This window comes from Chlamydomonas reinhardtii, chromosome 3 (genome assembly GCF_000002595.2).
Source record: "Chlamydomonas reinhardtii strain CC-503 cw92 mt+ chromosome 3, whole genome shotgun sequence".
NCBI lineage: Eukaryota > Viridiplantae > Chlorophyta > Chlorophyceae > Chlamydomonadales > Chlamydomonadaceae > Chlamydomonas > Chlamydomonas reinhardtii.
Window position 1 is genome coordinate 7825206 of NC_057006.1, and position 25020 is coordinate 7850225.

The following is a 25020-nucleotide window of genomic DNA, read 5'->3' on the forward strand; positions in this document are numbered from 1 at the left end:
CCATCCCTCACAAACTGAGCAGAACACTGTTGGGCATTTTCGCGCGCTTTCCTCGCTGAGTGCTGGAGGCAGGCGCGCTGCCTGCGTTTTTTTCACAGCATTTGAAGCAGGGATGGGATTTCCGTCAAGCTTTGCGGCCTTACAAGAAAGGAGCAGGCGGCAAAATCTGCTGACGAATGCGCTCGCGGACTCGCACTTGACGGACGCAGCTGGCACGCCTAAGGTCAGCAATGCCTTAGAGTCGGGGCGCAACCTGGCGGCGGCGGCGCTGAGATCGCTCAAGCACGGCGGCCTTACCGACGGGTCCGACTCCCCGGATGCGGACCTCGCACCCCCCGGCAGCGGCTCGGCGGCAGCAGCCTGCCCCTCGCGGCGCCGCATGCGAGCCATCCTCAGCCGGCTTCACCCCACAGCAGAGCTCTTGACTTCCATGGCGCCGGCACCGGCCCCAGACGGCAGCAGGGCTTCGCCTTTGGGCGCTGCCTCTGGTGCTGCCCTGCTACCCCCCGTCAGAGCAAGTGGCGGCATGGACCTCTCCCAGGAGCAGCAGCAGCAGCAGCAGCAGCTGCGCCCGCACGCCTGGCGCAAGCCCCTGCCCTGGCGCCGCCCCGGCGCCGCGCCCAACGCCGACCATCACGTGCTGCCGCCCTCGCCGCCACCCTCGCCGCGCACCGCCGCTCACCGAGCGCTGCGCGCCCTGCGTCAGGCGGGGCCGGAGGGCTGGCGGCCGGATGAGTGGCGCCTGCTGCGGGCGCTGCAGCACGTGCGCGAACATCGCGTGGTGGAGGATGAAGTTGCGCACAAGGAGAGCTCGGTGGAGGGCGCGATGCAGCGGAGCGCGGTGCTGGCGGCGGTGCGGCAGGTCACGCAGAAGGCGGCGCGCACACGAGAGGCGCTGATGGAGTGGCGGGTCCGCGCGAATTGGGCGCAGGTGGAAAAAGCGAACTGGCGGATACGGCAGCTGCTGGATGTGGAGTTTGAGAGCATCAAGGGCGGGCAGTGTCAGCTGACAAGGTGGCATGAGCGGGAAGCGGGCGATGCGGCGGCCGAGCTGGACCTTGACTCAGACTCTGACACGGGTGCATCGTACTCGCGCGACTGCGAGGCCGGGTCCGACGATGACGAGGACGAGGACAAGCCTATTGCGGCCATGGCACGGCGCCACAACCGGGGCGGGAGCAGCAGTGGCGGCGGCGATGGCGAGGGCTCTGGGCGCGGCAGGATGCCGGCCTACACGCGGGAGCAGCTGCAACGGCACGTGCTGGTGGCGTGGTGCGTGCGGGAGAAGGCCCGGCAGCTGGGCTGCCTGCGGCGGTTGCGGCTGCTGCGGACGCTGCAGGAGCAGCTGGCCAGGTGCGTGGGGGCGTGCATGCATGCATATGGATGGTGGGGTGCGGCCGTGCATAGCATTGCCAACTGCTGGCGGCGGCGGTAGCACCATGCGTTGCGCGTGACTTGCGTAGGTATGCTGCCCGCTTGTGCCGACAGCGCCACGCTTGCTGGCTCTGGCCCCATCCATCGTCACCGCCATCGTCTGTCTAGTCATGGACCCCGCAAACCCACACCCCTCTCGCAGCACGGGCCTGCCCGCCGGCGTCTTCGGCGGCGGCGACCCCGCCGCGCACGCATCCCTGTGTGCCGCTGCCTATGACTTCAGCGCACCCGGGCTCCGGGCGCTCGGCGTTGACACGCTGGCCGCCGCCGCCCGCGGCGCCATCCGGCGCTACCCTACCACGTGGGAGCGGCTGGCGGCGGCGGCGCGCATCGAGCAGGACGGCAGCGCGCGCCGGCAGCGTCGGCATGCTGGAAAGCAGGCCGCTGCTGCTGGTGCGGAGGACGCAGAAGAGGAGGCAGAGAAGGAGGAAGACGGCCCGGCGACGCTGGTGAGAGCTTGGACGAAACCTCTGGAGCTGCTAGTTAGCTGGAGCTGATTTGGAAAGGGCTCTCACGCTAACGAGCTAGGTGCCCGGCGAACTGTATCCATGCCTGCCCCGCCTGCTTCACCCTTGCGCGCACTCGCCAGCCAACCGGACGGACTGCCTGCACACGTGTCTTGTGCCTTCGGCAGGTGCTTCGCGCCGCGGTGGTGGGCCTGCTGCTTCTGAGGGCCGAACAGCCCGTTGCCGAGCAGTGGCCCGACCCGCTCACGGCGGCGGGCGTGGCGCTGCTGTGGCGATACACGGTGCGTGCCGGCTGGTGCCTGCACAGCTCTCCGCGCACTTGGGAAGCAAGTCCTGTGACGCTTTGTGACGCACCTGTGTGACCTCCCCGCCCACCTCCCAATTCCCTCTCTCCCACTACTCATGCCACCTCCGTCGCCCTAGTCTAGTCATGCCTTCTCCCTCCCTCCTCTCCCCCCTTACCACCCTCGTGCTCCTCCCTGCAGGCCAGCACCTCCGCCTGGCTGAATCCGCGCCAGCTGCAGGGCCTGCTGGAACTGCCGCCGCGGCCCTACCTGCGCCAACAACCCGACACTGGCGTGAGGCAGCAGCGCGAGCAAGGTGAGCGTGTAAAAGGAGGGAGCGTTTAAGTGTGTCAGGGCTATTATTAGTGTGGCAGAGCAGTAGCCGCAAGTTGGTGTGGCTGCCAGGAGCGTGCGCCACCAGGACACCTCCAAAGTTATTGTATCCAACTTCTTGCAAACGCTCGGCTTGCCCTGCCATCGCCGGCATTGCAGGATTCGTGGACATTCCCTGGCGCAGCAAAACACGTGGCAGAAGGGACGGCGCCGGCGAGGGCGGCGGCCGTGCGCTGGACTTGCACAGCACGGAGCGTGCGGCGCGCCTGTCGCCCGAGCACCTGGCTTGTGTGCGAGCGGCCATGGCGCCAGACCAGGTGTGGGAGAGCACGAGCAACTGCGAATGCAAAATCGCGTGTGTGCGCGTGTGTGCGCTCGCGGGCTTTGATGTTCCGCGTCGACTGGAGGTCGACTGGACAGCATTCTTGGTCTGGGGACCGGCAGAGGGCTCCATATGTATCGATCAACTGTGCAGTCACTGCCGTACACCACACCGCGCCGCGCGAACAACGCCGCATACGAGCGGCCCATCGATCGCTGTTGTGCCCCAGGTTGACCGAGCGCTGGCGATCGCGGACCTATCCGGCGCGGCTGTGGACCTGGAGCAGCTGCGGCCCTTCGGCGGCCGCGACGGCCACGGCCGCAGCCAGGGCCGCCAGCGCCGGGACGCAGACAGGAGCAGCCGGCTAGCGGAGGCGCGGGCGCAGGCGCGGGCGCAGCAGGTCCTGGACGAGACGCTGAGGGAGGTGGTGGCGCTGGAGGTGGTAGAGGAGCTGGAGGGGCCTGCCGCGGCGGCAGCGGCACAGGACCGGGACACGCGGGCTGGCAGCGGGGCGGCGCGTGACGGCGATGGCTGGGCCGCCGCGCGCCGCACGCTGGAGGTGTGGGAGGCGGGGCTGGTGCACAGCGGCTGGCAGGGGGCCTGGCTGGAGAGCTGCGCCGCCGAGGCCGCTGCATCGGTGTCGTCACAGGGGCGGCTCGCAGCCCAAGCCCAAGCCGAGGCGGCAGCAGCGGCAAAGGCGGCGGCGGAGGCCGCTGACGGCAGCAACACCCCCGTGGGTGTGTACGACTGCCTGCTGGAGGACCTCGCGTGGCCGCTGCATCCGCTGCTGTCGAGCAAGTCGTATCTGGCGCGGCCCGGGCAGCACCAGCGCCGGCGGCACACCGACCTGGCCGCACACATCGTGCAGCGCTGGGAGCAGCTGCAGGTGCGCGGCATGTTGGACGCGGTGGACTACCTGGCGGCCGCGATGACGGCGGCGACGGCGGCGCTGACTGCGGGAGGCGGGGCCGGGGCGGCCGGGGTGGCCGCTGCGCCGGGAGCGGCGGGAGGAGGCGGCGGGCCTGCAGCCCTGCGCGCAGGAGGGCACGCAGCGGGTTGGCTGTACTTGCCTCCTGCGTCAGCTGCAGGCGTTGCGAAGGCGCAGGCCACGGCCGCGCGCGAGGCCGCGGCGGAGGCGGCGGAGGCGGCGGAGGATCTGACGGCGCTGCACCGGGTGCTGGCGGCCGGCTACGCCGCCGTCACCTCCTCTTCGCCCAGGGCGGCCTTCCCGGCTGCTGCGAGTGCGGGCGCGGGTGTTGCCGGCGGTGCACATGTTCCTGGCGTTGCGGGTGCGGGCGCGGCTGCTGCCGGTGTCTCCGCCTGGTCCGCCATGCAGCTGCGGCTGCAGACCGGCTCCGTCCATGGAGCCCGCGACCGGGTCGCTGCCAGCCGCGGCGGCTGCGGCGGCCGTGGCCGAGCCGACCGCGCCCAGGACGAGGACGTCCCGGGGCCCACCTGCGCGGACTTGCCAGCCGTGGCGGCAGCGGAGGAACGCTGCGCGGTCGTGATGGAGGCGCTCCGCTGCGAGCAGGCCGCGGCGCTACTCGAGCGCCCTGGCGGCAGCGACGCCGCCGCTGCAGGCGGGGCGGGTGCAGCGGCCTCGGCCGCGCGGAACTGCCTGCTTGACTTGGACAGTGCCGCGGCGGACCTGTGGAACGGCGGCGGCGGCGTCAGGCGCCTGCAGCGGGCGCGGGCGAAGACGGAGGCGGAGGTGCCCGCACGCACAGGCCCGCAGCGTACCGCTGACGCCGGCGGCGCCGCCGGCAGCGCCGGCAGTGCCGGCGGGGCCACTGCCGGCCGCGGTGACGGGTCCTTGGACACGTACGCGGGCGTGGCGGAGGCGATGGCGCCTGGGCTGCTGGCGGCGCACCCGGGCAGCTGGGGCCGGCTGCTGGCGGCTGCGGATGCGGCGGCGCTGGCGCGAGCCGAGGCCATGGCCGCGGCGAGGGCGCGGGGCAAGGGGTCAGACGTGGCGGTGCAGCGGGCGGCGCGTGTGCCGGGCGTGGTGCAGCTGGCTGACACCGCGTTGGCGGGCCTCTCGGCCGTCGCACACTGGACGCGCGGCAGCGGCGGCGGAAGCGGCGGTGGCGTTGGGGGACAGCGGTCGGGGCCGGCGGGCGCGGGGTCGCTGCCGCTGCGGCGGTTCCGGCTGGCGTACGTCATGGCGGCGGGGGCGGCGTACGAGTGCGCGCGGCAGCAGGCACAGGTGAGCGAGTGCGGGCTGCTGGGGCTGCTGCAGGTACCGTATGGCTGTTGGTGGTACTGTGTTATATTGCTGCTGCTACGGCTGCGGGTATGGCTGGTACGGCTGCGGGTACGGCTGGCACGGCTGCTAGGGATGCGGCTGACGGTGGGGTGCTGGTGACCTGGGTGCTGGGATGGGAGAGGACGCGCTAGTGCGGCGAGGACAGCCCACGTGCGTCACAGGCACCGCTTCAGCACAGCCCCCAGCACCACCAGGTGGCCTATCCTGATGAGTTCCTGGTCGCCGCCTGGTGGCCGGCCCCGGCCTGCAGGGCGACGAGGACGAGGGCAGTAGCGACGGTGCGAGCGAGGGCGAGCAGGGCGGCGCCTGGGGTGCAGGCACGCCGCTGGAGCCCTCGCAGGAGGCCGCGGCGCTGTTCGGCATGCTGGCGTGTGTGCCGCCGCTGTGGTGAGCTGGGAGGGGGGGAGAAACACCGGATAGGCAGGCTGGCGCTGCGTTGTCCGCCTCGGTGCCTGCCCCTCGTCGCCTGCCATCGTCAGCTCCGATTCTGTTTTCGTGGCACATGATTCACCACCCCCCGGTTGGCAGCATCGTGTCTAACAAGGTCCCCAACACCTTTGCACCTTTACACAGCTTCGTGACGCCTGAGCAGGCCTGGCTTAGCCCCAAAGTCCGCAAGCACTGGCCAGGCGCCCTGCGCGCTGCCTTCTCCGTGGGCAGCCCCCTCGTCGGCAGGCCGGACCCCGACGTCGTGCCCCTGCACCGCTACGGCACACCACACACCACACTGACAGCAGCAGCCGGATTGGGGCAGCCACAGGCACAAATACAGACAGCTGGGGAGGCTGCGGCTGCCGCCGCGGCCACAGCTGCGGCGGCGGCTGGACCGCTGCCGGTGTGGCATCCGCGGCGGCAGGCCGTGTTGCGGGAGAACCTGGAAGCGAGCTTGAGCTCATGGGTGTTTGCGCCGCCATCGCTCATCGTGTCCCTGACCGTGGCTATGTGGGACGCCGCCGCTGCTGCTGATCGCACGGCGCCGGCGGCGGCCGCACGCGAGGGCCGGCCGCCATGGGGGCTGCACCGGACCCTCAATGCGGTGCAGGGGAGGAGCTACGAGGGCACGATGGAGGGGCCGAAGCAGGAGGGGCAGGAGGCACAGCGGGTGCGAGGAGCGGCTGCGCCGTTACCCGCGGTGGCAAGGGCTGCCGTGGGCAGTCCGTCAGACTTCGCTGCAGCGCTGGGGCTACTGTCGGCGTCTACAAGCGTTGAGATCTACTACAAAGACGTGCTCGAGAGCGAGGAGGAGGAGGAAGAAGAAGAGGAGGAGGACGAGGAGGAGGAGGAGGAGGAGGAGGAATTGGAGCAGGTGGGGGCGCAGGCGGAGGAGGAGGAATTGGAGCAGATGGGGGCGGAGCAGGTGGAGGATGGGGAATTAGAGCTGCAAGAGGAGGAGGAAGAGGAGGGCGAAGCGGAGCAGTTCAGCAGCGGCAGCGGCAGCGGCAGCTCTTCGCCAGACTCTGCGGACAAGGACGAGGAGTCGGCGGAGTCGGAAGACGAAGATGAGTCGGAAGAGGATGACGGGGACGAGTGGCGGCGAGCGGAGCTGCCGCCCAGCAAGGCCGCCATGACGCCGGCGGCCGCCGCAGCCGCCGCCGCGCCTCCCGCCGCCGCAAGTACTGCCGGGAATACCAAGCGCCCCGACCAAGCGATGACGGTCCTCGACACCAGCGGCGGCGGCGGCGGTGACAGCCACGGCGGCGGCGATGCCGTTGCCGTGGTGCACGCCAGCCGCTCGCCGCGGCGAAGGCTGACGGTCCGGAGATGCAGCACCAGTCCCAAATCCATCGCGGATGATGATGCTGATGATGCTGATGCCGCCGCCAACGCCGGTGGTGGCGCAGATGCTGCTGCCAACGCCGACGGCGCCGCCGTCGTGGTGGCTGGCACGGCCGATGCGGGCTTGGCGGTCGCCGTTGGCAAGGCCAACGCCGAAGCCGACAAGGCTGCAGCACCGGCCGACATGGCTGCAGCAGTCACGGCTTTCACCACCAGTGCAGCCGCCATCGTCGCGGCTGCTACAGCTGCCGCATTTCCGGCGAAGGGAGTGCGGGCCACCGCCGCCGACAAGCCTCCTGCGGTTGGGCCCGCGGCATGGCTGGTGGCGCTTCCGTCCAATGCCGAAGACCGGGTCCTCGCAGGGGCGCTGTCACTGCTGTCACCGCTCAGTAAGGCTGCTGCCGAATACACCGACACCACCTTCCGCGGCGGCGGCGCCGCCGCCGCCGCCGCCGGGGCCATGCAGCCGGCAGCGGCGGCGGCGCCGCCGCCGCCACCGGTGCTGCGGCTGCAGCTGGCGGCGGCCGAGCACGTGGCGCTGCTGCTGATGCTGACGTGGCAGTTCAACCAGATCGACCTTGGCGGCGGCGGCGGCGCCGCCTCCAAGCAGGAAGCGGCTCGGGCGGAGGATGGCTGGCGGCTGGGCTTTCAGCCCAGCTGCGGCGACGCCAAGGCCCGGACGCTCGAGGCCGCCGCCACCACCGCGGCGGCGCCACCGGGCAGGTCGCCGGCGGGGTCGGCGGAGGCGTCGGTGCTGGCTGCTGCTGCGGCGCCGCTGTGTGTGGTGGTGGCTCGCAACCCGTTGGACGGGGCGGTGCATGGCTGCTTCACCTGGTCGGAGGCCGAGCCGGTGGCGGTGGACGCCGGCTGCAAGTGGGTGCTGTGCTGGCTTACGGGGCTGGCTTGGGGGGCTGCGGCTGGTGGGGTTGTGCGCTAGTGTGGGGCTGGTTGCGGGGATGGCAGTGGTGGGGGCCTGGCGGGCAAGGGACAGCGCAAAGGCGGCTTCTGCACCTACTTCCACCGCCATTTCCATCACCGCCATGTCACACACCGCCATGCCTCCGCGCCCGCCCTCATCGCGCTGCTGCAGGCTGTCGATGCGTGTGCACGCTGCGCGGCAGGCGCTGCTGGACACCAGTGGACCGGGCCTGGTGCGGGTGGATGTGTGTGGGCTGGAGGAGCTGCCTAGGGCGCTGCTGCTGTGCGCACAGGTGCGGGGCGGGGTGGGGCGGGGCAGGGCAGGGCGGGGCGGGGCGGGGCGGGGCGGGGCTGGGCGGGGCAGGACGGGACGGGACGGGGCGGGGCGGGACGGGGCGGGGCGCGGGGGCGGGGCGGGGCGGAGGCCGCTGCGGCTCAGGTGGCGTGCATGGTACCCTGCAGTATGGGACACGTCGAAGGTCGGCTGGACCCTGAAACCCCCTTGCATTTTCGTGACTGGGTGCGGTTTCTGATCATGGTGGGATTTTTCGCTGGGCTCGGGCGCAATTCCCCTTCCCCCCTGCAGTGCACCAGTGTGTGCGCGGCCATCTGCCGCTGCCGCCTTATTGCCGCGAGTCCGTGTCACCCCTCACCGCCGCCGCCCACCCGCACCCACCCGCACCCACCCGCACCCACCCACTGGCTGGCTTGCTGATGATGTTGGGATCTGTCCATTCGGCTAGCTTGGGCATAGAACCCACCCATCCGGCCACCCATCCGGCCACCCATCCGGCCACCCGCCCACACAGGTCCGGCGCTCGCTGCTGGACCGCCGGCGCGACCTGGTGGTGCTGCCCGAGCGCCTGGCGCTCAGCCGCGAGCTGGTGGCAGCGCAGCAGCGCCAGCAGCAGCTGCTGTGCTCCCAGGGGCAGCAGGGGCGGCGGCAGGAGCGGCCTCGGGGGGTGCTGGAGCGGCTGCAGGACCTGGCGGAGGAGCTGGAGGAGCTGCACGCCAGCGGCGACAAGGCTGAGGGAGCGGCGCTGGTGCGGGCGGCGGCGGCGGCAGCGGCGGCAGCGGATGCCGAGGCGACTTGTAGGGGGAGGAAAGGAGGGTGCGGCGGGAGCGGACGGGAGGCGGGCGGAGGAGGCGAGCCCAGTAATTGCATGGGGTATGCGGAGTCTTGTGCGGGAAGCTTGATGGCGCTGCTTAGAGAGCCCAACGGGCAGGTGCGGCAGGGGCTACGGCTGCGGTTGCTGCTGGTGGAGTGTGAGCCGGGGCGGCCGCAGGTGCTGGTGCAGCCGGAGCGGGCGAGGCGGGAGGCGGCGGCGGCTGCCAGCACGAGGCAGCAGTCACAGCGAGAGGCACTGAGGCGGGCCATGCAGAAGTCCTCCTGACGGGGTTAGGGATGCGGGGTTGAGGAGAGGGGTGTTCGTGTGGTGGGGGTGGCGGCAATGGGAGTTGCTACTCGCAAGCGCGTCGAGCTGTTTCTGTGTTCATACCATTCCTCATAGTGGTTTAATGAGTCTCCTACTCTGGCCAACCCTTAGTCGTCGTAGATGGACGGTGTGAATGGCAAGATTATACGGTGACGTCGCGCCATGATCATGCTAGACGCTGCTTTGCTACATGCTCAACAGTTTTGGACAGCGAGCGCTTTGCTATCCTGTGAGGGCGCTTGCCAATTGTAAATCAACTCGGGACTGGCTGCGGAATGGCTTATGACACACGCGTGTTGTGCTTCCTCAATGAACACTAGCATTGCTGTAATGGCCCATAATTCCTGGGCTTGATTGGGAAAGACCCGCCAAAATGGCTTTCGGCGATGCGCTTGCGGCGCTCGAGCGCAGGCGCATGGCGCGCCAGCTGCTGAAGAACCAGCAGCCTGCAAGCAGCAAGGACGGCGCCGCTCAGGATCTGGAACTGGCCCTGAGCTCGACTGTCAGCTTGCGTCGTGCGGGCGCGGTGGCGGCCCTCCGCCGCGCCTATCCCACGGCCTGCACTCTGCTGTCGCGCCCGCCAGTCGGCTGCGACCTCACCTCGACCTTGGGCCTGCCTTCAGAGACGCCCTCTGGCGAAAGCACTGCGTGTCAGGGGGGTTCAAAAGGCTGGCGCAAGCAGCTGCCTTGGCATACTGCCAGCGTCGGCGGCGGCTGTGCCGAGGCGGCCGCCTGGCAGGGCTTTCAGCTGATGCGCCCGGACCATCAACAGGTGCGGCCGCGGACGATTACAACGGGCCCCGCTTAGTTGCGGTGCTGCGGGGGGGAAGCGCTGTTGGAGGCAGCGCGTCTGTATCTTCCTGGCCCCGGTAGCCACCATACCGGGCCCCTCCCGTCACGTCAAATCACCATCCTTGCCGCCACCACCACCACCTCCGCCAAACACGCCCACTCCCCACCCACTCCAACCCACACACCGCAGGCCTACCTGGAGGCGTCGCAGGCGCTCCTCAGCCGACTGGTGCTGCAGCCCTCCGCCCACACGCTGGTGCCGCTACTGGATAGCCTGGCTGCGGTGCAGCAGGCGCTCATACCGGGCTGGGCCGCAGAGCGGCGTGCGAGGGACGCGGCGCTGCTGCGGGCCGGCACCTCCGTCCGGTGGCTCGCGCTCCAGGTGGAGCAGGCGCGCGACGGCGCCGGCGGTGCTGGCGCCGGTGCCGGGCAGGAGCGCGAGCTGCAGGCGGCGAGGGTGTTGCGGCAGCGGCGGATGCAGGCGGCAAGGTCGAACCTGTGTAGGGTGCGGCAGCTGGCGTGGATGCAGAATGAGAGCATGGAGGACATGCGGCAGGGCCCGCCGCAGGGGCCCAGCGGGTGAGGCGGCGAGGGGGTGGGTGGCTGGGAGGGGAGGGGATCGAGTCAGCGTTGGTTGGAGGCAGAGCGGGTGGCGGGCTGAGGGCTGAGGGCACTGGGGCGTTGGGGCGGGGGGTCAGTCAGTCGCAAGTCCAGATAAACCGGGGTCGGCGGTGCGGCTCCTCCTTGCGGCTGGTTGTGGTTCTTGACTGGTCAGCAAGCCCCGGCGGCTCCGGCCTTGGGCGAGGCCGGCGCCTGAGAGGGCTCACTCAGCCCCGTGAGAACTGGCTACAGCAGCAGCCGCTGTGCACAATGCCCGTGACACCCTCCCACTCTCCTACTCTCCTGCCCCTCCACCCTTGCGCCCTGCCCTCCCCGCGACCTCTCCACGCACAGGCGGCCCAGCTTCCTGTTTGCAGATCTCCGCCTGGGCCGCGCCTACCGCGACCTGCCCGCCCAGCAGCTGGCGGTGGAGGCCCACGAGCTGCTGCTGCGGCGCCTGGGGCGGCACTTGGTGGTGCAGCGGCGGCGGCACTCCGCCTTACAGGGCACAGCCGCGCGCCCGAACCAAAAAGCCGGAGGAGGCGGGGGAGGAGGAGGAAGTGGCGGGGTAGGGGAGGCGGGCGAGCTGCCGGACCGGCTGCCGGCGCCGTGGCAGGTGCTGCTCGACAAGGCGCAGGAGGAGGTGGCGGCGCGGCTGCGAGGCGCAGAGGCGGCGGCGGATGCGGAGGACAACGACGGCGCCGCGACACGGGTGCGAACCTGTGTACTTCGCGGCGACAGAGTCTGGGTTTTGCGTGTGTTAGAGCATCACAGACAGAGAGTTGTGTTTGTGTCGTCTGCACGCGGCGCGTTTGTGTTGACCAATACAAGCCCAAAACGCACGTCCCAGCTGACTTGCAGCCATCCCTGTGCGATTCACGGACGCAAAAGCCATGCACTCGCTTCGCTTCTTCCGCTTCCTCGCACCCCCTGCCCGTCCTTGCGTTCAGCCGCCGCCGCGCTTGACGCACACGCCCGCCTTCCTCAGGTGCTCCGGGGGGCACTGGAGGGACTGGCACTATTGCTGGCGGCTGCCGGCAATGCGTCGGATGAAGTGCTGCCCAGAAGCATCGCCGCCACCATGGGACTCAACGCGGATGACGCGGACGCCAACGACGACGAGGAGGAGGGGGAGGAGGAGGAGGAGGGCGGTCGAGGGGGCGAGTGGCGCCGGGTGCGGCTGCCGAGCGCGCAGCACGGCGAGGGGGACTGCTGGCGTGGCTTTGTGCCGCCGCACCCGCTGCTGTGCGCTGCGCTGCGGGTGCTGTGGGGGCAGCGCAGCTCGGACGCGGCCGCGCAGAACTCCGCAGCGTGGGACAGCACCTGTAACCTGCACCGTCAGTTTATGGAGGTGCGCACACACACACACACACACGCACACACTTTTACTTCTCGCTCTCGCTTATAGGTAAGACTGGCTATGGACCGTGGACGAGACACCGGGGATTAGGCGTGCCCGGTAAACGTTGTAGCGCGTCGCCGACGCGGAGCATGGCAGCGCATGCGGGCGCACCTCGGAGACGAGGCTGAATGCCAAACGCCCGGGTAGGGGGTTCCAGGCAACATATGCGGGTGAGTATACTCAAGGTGACAACTGGGGCAACATCGACAAACGCGGAGCTCGGTAACCGGCGTCGGTATTTTTTGGTAACTGCGCGCGCGTGTATGGCGGAATTTTGTTCCGTTTGATTCTTTGTTTAACACACACGCACACACGGGTACTCGATACCTACGCACGTGCGTTTGTGTTTGTGTTGCGTTTGTGGGCAGAGAGGGGTAGACAGCGACGAAGCGGTACGGCTCCGCCGCACCAACGCACAGCAACGCCCACGCACGGGAGCTCGCTGCCAGCACCAGCGAGGCAGTCTTTCTCACCGCCCACGCGAAGCACGGTGGTAACATGCCCATGATGCATGCAGGAGGCCGGCGCAAGCCTGGAGGAACAGGCGGAGCAGGCCCGGTACCTTGCCATGGAGTCGAAGGCCAGGGCCGACGGCCCCGCGGCGTGGCTGTCGCCGCTGTTGTTGTACCGGGCCCTCGGCGACCTGCCGCTGCCGACCGTGTGGGATGCAGGTGAGGGCTGCAGTAGGGCGGTGGGGTGGGGCTGCTGCGGCAGCAGCTACCGCAGCTGGGGAGGGAGGAAGGACGAGTGGTTGCCCGCTGCAACTGGCAGGTCTGGGAGTAAGGTCATGCTGGCGGCGGCTGAGCTCTGCACACTCCGCTGCCGAGCGCCCCAGCGCACCAGCGGGCAGTCAACTGTCCACAACCCCGAGGCCTTCCACCCCCAGAACGGTAACTCGTAATGCTTCGCCGCGCATGCAAATCCAACGCAGGCTGCGGTGGCCCCCGCGGCAGCCGCGACGGAGCTGGCGCCGCCGACGCGGCGGCGGTGCTGGTGGAGCTTCTCAGCCCCGAGCACCTATCCCTGCTGGCCGCGGCCCTGTCCTACCCAGAGGCGGACCGGACCTGCGTCCTGCTTCACGCCTACGTCGAGATCCAGGTTTCGCTGGCAGAGCTGGACCCAGAGTTCCTCGCGAATCCAGATTCCGCCATCACGGCCGTGGATTTCATGTTCCAGCATGACCTCCAGTTCCGGGAGGCGCTGGTGGATCTGTACGGCGCGCAGGCTGCGCTGTTGGGCTGTAGCATGCGGTGGCTGGCGATGGAGGAAGCGGATGTGGGGAAGAACTTGTCGCACAAGGCCGCCGGCGCAAAAAGCGGCTTTCACACGCGGGGGTTCAGTGCGCTGGCGTCGGGCGTGCGTGGTGGCAGCGGCAGCGGCGGCTGGCGCGAGAAGGAAAGTCGGGCCAAGGCCCAGCAGGAGGAGCAGGAGGAGGGTGGGCGGCCGTGGGGGCAGCCGCAGGCGCGCAAGCAGGCATCGCGCTGGGACCGCGACAGAAGCAGTGGCGCCGGAACGGACAGCGATGATGACTGGCGCGGCGGCGGTAGTCGCAGCCGCAGTCGCAGCGTTTCTGGCGGTAGCACCAGTGACAGCAGCGACAGCTACAGCCTCTACAATGGCTTCAACAGCGATGACGAGTACTTTTCGCGGAAGCTGGTACGGCAATGCCGGCCGTACGACTGCCTGTACGGCCCCGAATACGCCAGGACCTTCGCGGCGTGCGAGCCTGACAGCGGGCTACAGGAGCACGTGGAGCGCGTGTTGGAGATCCTGAAGAAGCTGGAGCTGCTGGATCATGAGCTGTACGACAAGCGCGATGCGGCGGGCGGCACCGGCCCTGGCGGCAGCAGCAGCGGCTTCCGGTTCGATTTTCGCGTTGGTGGCGGCGGCGCAGGTGCCGATGCAGTGGAGGGCTCGGCAGCACTGGGGCACCAGCAAGCACCCCAAGACCAGCAGCAGCAACAGCAGCAGCAGCAGCAGCAACCGCAAAGCATGTGCCCTGCGGATCACCTGCGGCAGCTGCTACAGGCTGGCTATGCGCACCTGCAGACCACAGTGCTGGGTCAGAGCCCCGTGCCTCAGCTTCAAGCCGTGGAGGAGGTGGCCGCGGCGGCGGAGGCGCGGAGGCGCAAGCAGGAGCGGGAGCGGCAGCGGCTGGGGCAGCGGCGGCGGCAGCGGCGGAAAGCGACGCAGGCTCTGGACTCAGACGACGAGCTAGGGCAGCTGCAGGAGTCGACGCAGGAGGCGGAGGCGGAAACGGAAGAGGAGGCAGAGGCAGGGGAGGGGCAGGGGACCGGCGAGCAGCATCCGGATGAGACCCTGGCCGAGTGGGCGGCGCTGCAGCGGCGGGCGTCGTGGCACCACCGCCGGGCCTTCCAGGTCCTGGCTGATCACTACGCCGCTGCTGCAGCAGAGGCGGCTGCGGTGGAGGAGGAAGCGGGGGAGGCCGAGGGCCCCGCTCAGCAGACGGGCGGCGGGGGTGCGGAGCCCGCCGCGAGCGGGCGCGGAGCTAGAGGTGGAGGCAAGGCGACGCGGCTGCTGTCAGAGTATGTGGGCAGAGCAGCCTGGTGGGTGCCGTCGCTGCAACAAAGTGGGCAGCGGCCGCGGCAGTGGCATGGGGCATCGGAGGCGCATGCCGAGCGCTTAGCGCGGCCGAAGGCGGCGGAGGTGGCGGAAGCGCTGTGCCCGGGGCTGCTTGCCGCGCACCTGTTCACATGGGGCGCCCTGGCACGGAGAGCAGACGCCACGGAGCAGGTTGCGTTGCAGCGGGTGTTAGGATTGCTGGCCACTGACAAGGAGGACGAGGAGGGAAAGGCGATTGCGCAGCTCGCGCAGATGCACAAGATGGCTAACGCAGAGAAGGAATCTGCGAAGGCTTTGCTGGAGGTGGGTGGCTTGCCTGGGGCAGCCTGGGCCGGATGGATGGCCCCCGCCCTGGCAGGACTGCGGATCCATGAACACCGGGTACACACATCGATACACATTCATACCTTGGCGCTGTATGCAATATGCTTGCCTCGCTGCTGCAGTCAGCTGTCCCACGTAGTGACGCTGATGAGGCGCCTCCTGTCCGGTACTTGCGTGCGTCTCGCGCTTGCAGGTGGTGGCGGCGGCGCTGCAGGGCCTGTGGCTGCTGCAGCCATGGCTCGCCGACGGCTCCCTGCCGCTGAGCCGGGTCAGGCTGTGCTACTGCGTGGCGGCAGGCGCCGCGTACATGTACCAGCCACAGGTGGGGGGGCCGCAAACGGTGGTGGGTGTGTGCAGCGGGGTCGCAGCTCGAAGGAATGTTGTGTGCCATTCCGGGGGTGCGGTGCCTGTCTGCGTGTCTGCGCGCTAACTGCCGGTTGCGCTGCCTGTGCCCCGTCTGTGTATGTGTGCAAACGTAGGACCAGGTCTTCAGCCGGCGGCGGAGCTGGCCTGAGGCGCGGGGCGCTCGCGCCGCCCACGCGGCACAGCTCTACTTCTGGCTGGCAGCCGTGCCGCCGCCAAGGTGAGTGAGCCCCCTGCCCGCCCAGCACAGCACAGCACAGCACGGCAAAACACAGCACAGCCAAGAACCAAGGGGGACGGGACTCCAGGGCAGCTGTCCTGCCTGCAGCTGGGGCCGTGGATTTCTTCCTTACGAACGCAGCTGCTCCCTGCGGCTCAGTGCGCACGAGGGACATGTTGGATTACGTGAGAGCGAAAGAGAAATGAGACAATATAGAGTCTGAGGCAGGTTTCGCTCCCGCAGCACAGTGGGGGTTAGGCACTGGTGAGCCCTTTCCATTAACAGTTTTAAGTAGTCGAATGTTGATGACTCGTAGCAGGTTAGTGATCTTTGCTCAGAGAGCAAAAGCTACTTCAGGTCACTCGGGAGCGCGCCAGTAGCGCGTACGGGTTCAGAAGGAACTTGGGGAGGCCGTGCGGACAGACAGGTTTGGGGCATGAACTTCAGGGGGAATTCAGGGTTGTGAGCGACACGTACGCGGGTATGCAGCACGACCTGTCACAACAGACTTGCAGTACCCAATCCACCAGCAGCTTTGATTTCCGTATCTGGATCCACGCTCTGTGTGCGTACGTGTGTGAACTTGTATGCGGGTTTGTTTGTGCGTGTGTCCTGAGTAGTGTTGGTGCCCTCGCCCTCGTAGGCTGGTGGCGCCGGAGCCGGGCTGGGTGTCTGGCCACGTGACGGAGCTGGCGCAGCTCGAGGACGCCACAAGGCTGCGTGCCGAGGCCCTGGCGCAGCTGGAGGACCACCTCATAGCCTTCCTGCTCACACCCGCCGCCGTCAGCGACTTGCTCATCGACCACATGCGGCGGTGCTGGCTGCAGGGGCTGCAGCAGCCGGCAGCAGCAGCAGCAGCTGAAGCAGTAGAAGGAGCAGCTGTAGCAGCAGCGCCGGCGGGAGCAGTTCACACGGCGAATGAGGAGGAGGCTTGCGTTGCTGCTGCCGGCGGTGACGCCGCCAGCGGCAGCGACAGTACGGCCGTCTCCAGCGGCGTTGGTGGCGGCCCGCAGCTGGACGGCCTTGCCGTGGCGGCGTTTGCGGTGCTGAGCCTGAGTCAGTCGGCGCGGCTACCCGAGGTGGTGGCGTGGGTCGACAGCGACACCGAGCCAGACCTGCGGCGGGAGGTGGAGGCGCGCGACGGCGGAGGCCCCAGCCGGAGCCGCCGGCACAGCAGCAGCGGCGGCACCAGCAGCGCCAGCACTGTGCCCTTGGACCGGACCTGGCGCGCCGGGAGTGACGACGGTCAGGAGCAGGAACACGGACGCGGGCGCGAACGCGGGCGCGGGCAGGGGTACCGTGGCAGCTGTTCCAGCAGCCCTCGCAGCGGCGGACTTGTTGCCGTCGACAGCGACGACGGCGGGAGTGAGAGGCGTGGCGACGGCGGCGGCGGCGGCCGCCGCCGCCGCCAGGCGCGCAGTGGCAGCCGCCGCACACAACTAGTGCACAAGCTGCGGCTGGAGGGCTCTGGCGATACACTCTACAGCACCTACCTCACATTGGCGCAGCTCTTTCGACTGCGGCGGCTCTCGCCGGCCGCCGCCGCCGACGCGGAAGCTGCGGCGGCCGCCGTCGCCGTCGACCGTGCCAGCCGCCGCCGCGACCCGCGACGGCTGCTGGAAGCCGACCCTGACGAGCTCGAGCTGTTTGACTCCGGTGACCTGGCGGAGCAGGACCGGTCGGCGGCGGGGTGGAGGTACTGGCGGCCGCACGGCCACCTGGATGCTGTGGAGATCGACTTCAGCAGTGCGGCGCACCTGGCGGCGGCGCTGCTGATGATGGCAGACGACGTACCCATGTACCATTCCGACCCGTACGGGTGGACGCTGCAGCCTTTCGTGCGAGAGCAGGTGGGTTGGTGGTGGGTGGCGCGTGGCGGCATGGGTGAGGGCGGGGCGATAGAGGAGCGAGCGGTTATTACATGAGCCGTCAGGGGCACGGCGCAGGCAGGCGCGTGCTTGCACGCCCGCGTTACGCGCTTCGGTCTGCAGAGTGTGTCTGTGCTGACAAATTGAAATGCATCCCTGGCCGACGGACTGACACGACACAGGGCTCTACCGGGCTGCAGCTGCCTTCGCTGTCATTCGCGGTTGGACCCAACGCAATGCACCGCCAGTCGCCGTGGTACGACCTGTTTGACGTTAGGCGAGACCAGAACTACAAGGTCTCAAAACACACCAAGTGAGCGGCGGGCTCGCCGGGCGTGGGGAACTGGTTACGGCGTTCACGAAGGACAACTTGTTCAGAGCTACCTGGCTGGATACGAGCTGGGCTCCGCGGGAATTAGGCTTGTGTGCCTCGGTCAGAGTGTTCGTGTGTTAGAGAGCATAAGGGAAGGAAACACGTGCGCGCGTGTGTGTGTGTGTGTGTGTGTGTGTGTATATGTGCGTGACTCCGGTTGATAGTTGCCTGATAAGACCCGTAATCGAGTATTATGGACAACTACCAGTACTAGAACCTGGGCCTCGAGCGCAGTCCGACATCGCAACGGTCTTATAGTACGTGTCTCCCAAGCCTATGCGCCAGATTGCGGATTTATACGCCGCTTATGCCCAAAGGCCATCCTGTGTGTGTATGTGTGTGTATGATGTGTGTCTGTGTGTGTGTACATGGGCATTCACCCTCCCGCATGCCCCTGCAGGCTGTCACAGGTGGAGCCCGGGCTGTGTCGCGCGCTGTTGCAAGACCGTGTCGGCAGCCTCCGCGTCATTGCGGCCGGCGTGGAGGGCGTCGCGGCAGTGATGCGGCTGCTGCTGCAGGTGCGCGTGCAGCAGGGCTTGGGGCGTCTTCGGAATACGGTGCCCGGCTTGGCCACCGGTACTTTGAGGCCTAGCCGGGCCGGGTGCTCTTCTCTGACTGGGTGCACGGCACACGGCGCATGCGTGGGCGCTCACTCGGATGCCGCCGTGTGTCACACACACACACTCTCTCTCTCTCTCGTGTGCACGTGCACATTTGCGACTTGCTGCGACGTGTTGTGTTGCGCAGGTGCGGCTGGCGATGCTGCGGGAGGGCCGGGACCTGGTCGCGGTCCCGCAGTACGTCGACCTGGACGCAGTTCAGAAGCTGGAGGACCAGGAGGCGCGGGAGGCGGAGCGGAGGCAGCGGCGAGCCGGCGCCACTGCCGCGGCTGAGGCACCCCAGTCACCCGTGTACAGGGTCTTTGTGGGGCGGGCACGCCAGCTGCAGAGCTCGCTGCGGGCCGCGGCAGCGGCGCTGAGCAAGCTAGGGTATGCGCTCGCCGCAAGCTGCAGCGCAGGCGGCACCGCGGCCACGGAGGGTGACGGCAGTAGCAGTAGCAGCAGCAGTGACAGCGAGGGATTTGGAGGTGGCAGTAGCAACGCTCACAGGAGAACCGAACTCGCTGAGATATATGCCAGTGGTGGCAAGTGGCACGCGGAATGGCTCCTGGAGGAGCTGGGCTGTAGCCACGGCAGTAGCAGTAGCAGTGGCGGTGGTGGCGCCGGCCCAATCAGCGACAGCAACCAGTCCCGGCTCCTTGCAAAGGAGGTGCTGCTTGAGTTCTGTGTATATGAGTGCAAGCTCGGCGCGCCGCATGAGCTTGTGCCGTCGCCGTCAGCGGTGGCCGCTGCGACGATGAGGGAGGCGAAGCGCGCGAAGGCGATGTCGGCGATAGCGGCGCCAGCGCCAGCGCCGGGCAAGGCGGCAGGCCGCGCGGGGAAGAGGGCGGCGAGGAAGGGGATGGCTGCGGGCCCCACGCTGGCGCCGACTGCGAGCAAGATGGCAGAGCTTGACCTAAGTGAGGAGGCGATTGATGTTTCGGGGCTACACAGGAGCGGCGCCGGCAGTACGCTAGCGGCGGCTGCGGCGGCGGCTGTAGCAGCGGGTGCTGCTGCTGCCCAGGGAAAGCAGCGCGGGGCCGCGGCGCGTCAGGCGATGGCACGGAGGGGGCGCAACGGTTGAGCCCCGAGCGCAGCATGCAGCTGCCTGCGACGGCTTGAGGATGTGGGGCGAGGGTCGAGGAGTGAGGCCAGGTGAGGCTCAAGGGACGGAGGGGTCCTGGGACGGAGGGTGCAGTAGGTGGTGCAAGAGCAGATTGAGACTGGCCCCGTCCGTGTGGCACTCGGTATTGGCATCGCTTGCATTGCGGTTTGATTGAGCAAATGGCCGGTTTGTATGGCACCTAAGCCGCGAGGCGAGCAGGGCATGTCGCGGCCTGTCGCGGGCATTGGCGGGAACTGGAAATTAACAGATGGAGCAGACGACTGGTGGGCGTTTGAACACTGGCAAATAACGTAGCCTCCCCAAATCACGGTGCTGTTGGTTTTGAAGCTGCTGTGTGAATTGTGGCGGAGTTATGAGATAGGTGCGGTAACAGGCTGAGTGGGTCTCCCAGAGTCCGCGCGACACAGTCATTTAGGGACTTGTAAGCTTACTGCGCACAGCCGCTGCCATGCCTGCCTTTAGCGGGCTCACGGCGCTGCAGCAACAACGCAAGCAGCTGTTGCTCGGCGAGGGCCCTGGGCCAAGCTCTGGGCACGCCAGCGCAGGCACCTCGTGGCCGGACTCGCTCGAAGATGGCGACCAGTCGATTGCGGCAGCCTCCTCGTCATCAGCAGCAGTTGTTAAGCTGCAAACGCGGGTTGCCGCGAACTGGCGGCAGTCGCGGGTTGCTGGCGGGTGCGGCAACCCATATCGCGACGCGCAACATCAGAAGAAGCTTGACAAACGCGTAGAGCGGCAGATCCGCAAGCACCAGAGAATCCAGGAGCAGCAGGAGTCTGCAGGCGTGTTCGCAGCGGCGACCATGGCGGCTCTCGGAACTGCTACGAACGCGACCCACGCGGCGAGCGAGGGGCCGCAACAACAGCAGCCGCAGCAGCCAGCGAGTCAGTATGCCTGGGGCGGCGGCGGCGGGTGGCAGGCCGCAGGCGGTGGGAGGCTTGACCTGGCGCCGGCAGCGCCGTGCGAGGTGGGTGCGGTGCCGGCAGCGTCCGCTGGTGCTGTTGCCTGTGGGGCTCCGCCGCGCGCTGCAGCGGCGGCGGCGGCGGGGCCTGCAGTAGAGGAGGCGAGCAGCAGCAGCAGCGGTGTATACGTGGACGGTCTGGCCATGTCTGGCTGCCGCAGTGTGCAGGCCAGCAGCAGGACGGCTGCCGCTCATGCAACCGCGCTCAGACGCTTGCATCCCACTGCAATGCTGTTGCCGCAACGTGGGCGCTCGCGGCAACACGAGCCCGCGGGCAGTAGCAGTATCAACAGCAGCAATAGCAGCAGTAGCGCCGCCGGCGGCGGCGGCGGCGGCGGTACAGGCAGTATGCTCGCCACACGGCCCCCAGCGAAGCGGCTGCCCTGGGCTCACTTGGCGCAGCGCGAGGCGGCGGAGGCGTGGGCTGCGGAAGACGCCCTGGCAGCGGCAGATGCAGAGGCTGCGGCCAGCGCAGCACTGCGGGATGCAAAAGCGGCAGCGGCGTGTGTGATCCGTGCGGCGGCACGCGGTGCGGTGTACGTCACCCCAAGCGGGAGCACCGGGGCGCTCGGGAACGTCTCCAATGTCCGCAACTGGCCGCAGCCGCTCGGGCCTATCAGGGCCGTACGCGCGGGCGCGCGGCCGTCGCATCACTCACAGCACGCGCCGCGGCCGCTCCAAGTGCTCGATGTCACAAACGACGGCAGCGGCGGACTGAGGCTCAACCACATGCAGCTGCCCGGCAACCTTCAGCAGGGGCAGGTTCGGGAGCAGGAAACGGTGCCAACACTTCCGCTGCCGCTTCTGCCACCACAACCGCCGCAAGGACTCCCTGAGTCTGTGGCAGCAGCCGGACCCATGACAGCGGCACCCTCTGCGATTGTGGCGGCGGCTGCAGCAGATGACCCCGCTGCAGGCGCCTCAGGCGGCGGTGCCGACACGCTGACATGGCTGCCACCCCAGATCCGGCACCCCTACGAGGCCATGCTGGCCGCAGAGGCCGCACTGCGCGGTGTGCTGGCGGCCGCGCCGCCGCAGCGGTCTGCGATTGCGCTGTTGATTGGGTCTATGGCTCTGTCGGGGAACATAGCCCACGTGACGGCGGCGTTGCATGAGGCTGAATCGGACGCAGACACCAGCGGCTGGCAGCAGCAGCTGCGGGCGGTGGTGGAGCCTGGGCTTGCACTTGCGTTGCACTGCTGCCATGAAGCCGGTGTTGTTGCGGAAGCAGAGGTTTTCGCAACCGTGACCTGCAGCATGCCACATCTTTGGCATGAGCCACAGATTTCACACCCCACTGCTGCGGCGCTGCCGGCAGAAGTGGAGGCCAGGCGTCTTACGCTCAACGCGGTGATGGCCAGGGTTCAGGATCTCGGGAGGGCAGCGCAGGCGGAGGGCCCTGAATTTGACAACCGAACGGCACATGAGCTGCGGCAAGCGGTCGGTCATATGGCCGCGGTGGAGACTGCCCTGGCGGAGGCAGCTGTGCAGCACGGCGTGGCAGGCGACAACGGCCTGAACAATATTGTGGCGATGTCTGTGGTCTTGTCGTACGCAGCCGGGGACCTGCTGTGCGCACGGCAGGTGGGCTTCCCGGGCACCAGCAGCAGCAGCAGCAGCGCTGGACAGCAGCCACCGGCGGGAGTGCAGGGGCCGCGACGTCGTCATCAGGAGGCACCGCATGAGTCCGTGGCGGTTTCGGCGGCAGCGGCGGCTGCAGCAGATGACCCCGGTGCAGGCGCCTCAGGCGGCGGTGCCGACACGCTGACATGGCTGCCACCCCAGCTCCGGCACCCCTACGAGGCCATGCTGGCCGCAACGGCTGTGCTGCGCGGTGTGCTGGCGGCCGCGCCACTGGAGCATTCGGCGATCGCGCTGTTGGTCCCAGCCAGGCGGCTGGCCGGTGCCGTCGACACGGTGACAATGGCGCTGCACGAGAGCAAGTCGGACGCAGCGGCCAGCGGCTGGCAGCAGGCGCGGGCATGCGTGGAGCGCGCCCTTTGGGCTGCGGGTGTGTTGCACCGAGACGCCATGGCAATTGCTGAGGCAGACATCATGGACATGGCACAGGTCTGCAAACAGCCCCGTCTCTTGCTGGAGCGGCATGCGTCGCGCGCCGCTGCCAACGCCGCGGGCGCGGCCCGGCTGCCGGCAGAGGTGGAGGCCAGGCGCCGCGATCATGATGCATTGTTAGACAAGGTCCAAGAGCTACTGACGGCGCCGTCGGCGTCGGCTATGGGCCTGGGTCTGGGCGATCGGTCGGCGGCGGATGAGCTGCGGCAAGCGGTCGGTCACATGGTCGCGGCGGAGACTGCCCTGGCAGAGGCAGCTGTGCAGCACGGCGTAGCAGGTGACAGCGGCCTGAACAATATTGTGGCGATATCGGTCTTCTTAACGCAAATAGCCAAGGACCTGCTGCTCACAGAGCAGTCGGGCTTCCGGGGCACCAGCAGCCGCACTAGCGCTGGACAGCAGCCACCGGCGGGAGTGCAGGGGCCGCGACGTCGTCGTCAGGAGGGTGCGGCCGGCAGGGGCGGCGGTGCGGCAGCGACCGCGGCCGCAGCCGCGACCTACCCACCCGAGGTGCAGCGCCGGTATTGGGACATGGACGCGGCGGCGAGCCGGCTCGATGCGGCTGCGGCCGCGGCGGAGACGGCGCGCGTGGGGGATGCCTTGGAGGGTGCTGCGCGCGAGGCGCTTCGAGCCGTTGACGCATTGAGGGCGGCGGCGGCAGCACACGGCTTGGCTCAGGACGTGGGCTTGGAGCGTGATGCGGGCACCGTGGAAGTGTTCTCGCTAGCACTTTTGGATTGGCTGCGGGTGACAGACCAGCTGCCGACGCGTGCAAATGGCAGGGGCGGCGGCGGAGTGAGGCAGAGCGGCGGCCGCCGAGTGAGCTGCGGTGTGGCAGCAGCCGGCAGCTTGGCTCCTGCCGATCAACAGCAAAGACGGAGCAGCCTGTTCGCCCGGCCGGCACGGGCGCCCCGGGCAGTGGCGTCGCCACCAGCGCTGGTGGGAGCGGCTGCTCAGCCCGGTGCTCATCGTGAGAACGAGGTGGGGAGGGCGGCGCGTGACGATGGACGCGGCACCGGCGGCGGCGTCCGGGCAGGCGGCGACACGGGCACCGGCGGCGGTGGGGCTGCGCTGGCGGCTGAGCGGCCCCAGCCTCCGGTCCCTTGTCCGCCGACACGGCAATCCTGGATGCCGAGTATCCTCGATGCTGCAAATGCGGCCGCAGCATTCCTCGGCGGTGGAGGCGGCGGCGGCGGCGCCGGCGGCGGCGCCGGCAGCGCTGGCTGGGACGACATGGTTGACGCGGACGAAAGCATGCCTGACTACGGCCCCTATGCGGTGCTTCCGCCGCCGGCTGCGTCGGCTGCTGCATCGGTCGCCGCAGCGGCCGTGGCGACGGCCGTGGCGGCGGCTGTGGCGTGTGGTGTGGATGATGACCTGTCGCAGCCGGTAACGCACTGGCGGGAGCTGGCGCATGGGCTGATGCCGTCGCCGCCGTCGTCGCCGCCATCACGGTCACTGTCATTGCCTTCGTCGTCGCCTTCGTCACCGCCGTCGGCGTCAGCGTCGCCGCTGCACTCGCGCCCTGGGGACATCGGCTGGCACGGCGCGGGCGAGCCGCGGCTGCGGGTGGCGGGCGGCGCAGCCTCCAGTGCCGACATCTCCGCCTGTACGGCGGTGAATGCGGCGGCGGCGATGGAGGTGGCGGTGGCGGGTCATAACGTGGAGCAGGAGGGCGCGTCGGCCGGAGGAGGAGGCGGGGGAAGAGGATGGGGGCAGGCGGGAAGAGGACGTGGCGGTGGCGGCGGGCTGCAGCTGCTGCTGGGGCCCAGGTCCCCTGACTCCGCGTGGGGCGGCAACAGCAAGGGCGGGTGGGCAGAGCACGCGGAGGATGCAGAGGCGGCGGATGACCGTGCATGAGGAGGTACCGGGGGCACGACGAGGGCGTGTCCGCGTGATGGGAGGGGCAGTAGTAGAGCAGCGAAGGAAGGTATGGCCACTGAGGTAAGGTGTTACACTACCTTAAGATAGGTAATATGCGCAGACTGGAGGCCATTCCCTTCGCTGAATTGCTGATGATGCCCGATGTGCGCGTGAATCGGCGTCATGCGGTGGATGGAGCTGATGGCAGGCGCTGCGGCGGTGGTTGCGCCTGATTGCGCCACCGTCGGTATTGTTAGGAAAGCAGAGGGAGAAGGGGTCGAGTGCTAATAGTGTGGGCGTAGCGCCGGAGCGGTTTGCGCGCCTGGATGGGGCGGCGACAACAAGCAGTGCTGGGGACGGCAGGGTCAGCAGCTCTAGCGGTACAGGTGGACGCGGTATTGGAGTAGATGTGGCGGAGGTGTTCCCGCATTGACTGGGGAAGGGGACCGTAGAAGAACATGCACATAAGAAATGCATGGTATGTGCTTGCGCACAATTCAAGGTTGTAAGGGTAATGGGCAGATTATTGTCCTCGGGGCCTCTGCCCGGCAGGCGGGGCAGGGGTTAGGTGCGTGCAGCATGGGCGGCGGTGCAGCAAGGTCGTGTGTGTTGCAATCGCTGCGCTGACCCGACATAA

At 68.6% G+C, this 25020-nt stretch overlaps 3 protein-coding genes across 3 annotated transcripts; all 3 read left to right on the forward strand.

The window, feature by feature from the left end:
• Positions 1 to 14: 14 nt before the first annotated feature.
• On the forward strand, positions 15 to 9500 carry CHLRE_03g202875v5 (uncharacterized protein). Its single transcript, XM_043061407.1, has 10 exons — positions 15 to 1353; positions 1577 to 1883; positions 2069 to 2182; positions 2387 to 2501; positions 2678 to 2835; positions 3070 to 5046; positions 5357 to 5493; positions 5680 to 7755; positions 7973 to 8093; positions 8610 to 9500. Exons 1-10 carry the CDS (start codon positions 113 to 115, stop codon positions 9192 to 9194), a joined length of 6831 nt encoding a protein of 2276 aa, XP_042926534.1. The 5' UTR covers positions 15 to 112; the 3' UTR covers positions 9195 to 9500.
• Positions 9501 to 9554: 54 nt separating this feature from the next.
• CHLRE_03g202850v5 (uncharacterized protein) lies at positions 9555 to 19923 on the forward strand. The gene is made up of 12 exons (XM_043061405.1): positions 9555 to 10008; positions 10219 to 10607; positions 10983 to 11340; positions 11617 to 11979; positions 12548 to 12701; positions 12962 to 14916; positions 15131 to 15259; positions 15417 to 15520; positions 16164 to 17370; positions 17571 to 17701; positions 18162 to 18279; positions 18509 to 19923. Exons 1-12 carry the CDS (start codon positions 9610 to 9612, stop codon positions 19442 to 19444), a joined length of 6243 nt encoding a protein of 2080 aa, XP_042926535.1. The 5' UTR covers positions 9555 to 9609; the 3' UTR covers positions 19445 to 19923.
• Positions 19924 to 19984: 61 nt separating this feature from the next.
• Positions 19985 to 24904, forward strand: CHLRE_03g202851v5 (uncharacterized protein). The gene has a single exon (XM_043061406.1). It carries the CDS (start codon positions 20289 to 20291, stop codon positions 24378 to 24380), a length of 4092 nt encoding a protein of 1363 aa, XP_042926536.1. The 5' UTR covers positions 19985 to 20288; the 3' UTR covers positions 24381 to 24904.
• The last annotated feature ends 116 nt before the right edge of the window (positions 24905 to 25020 follow it).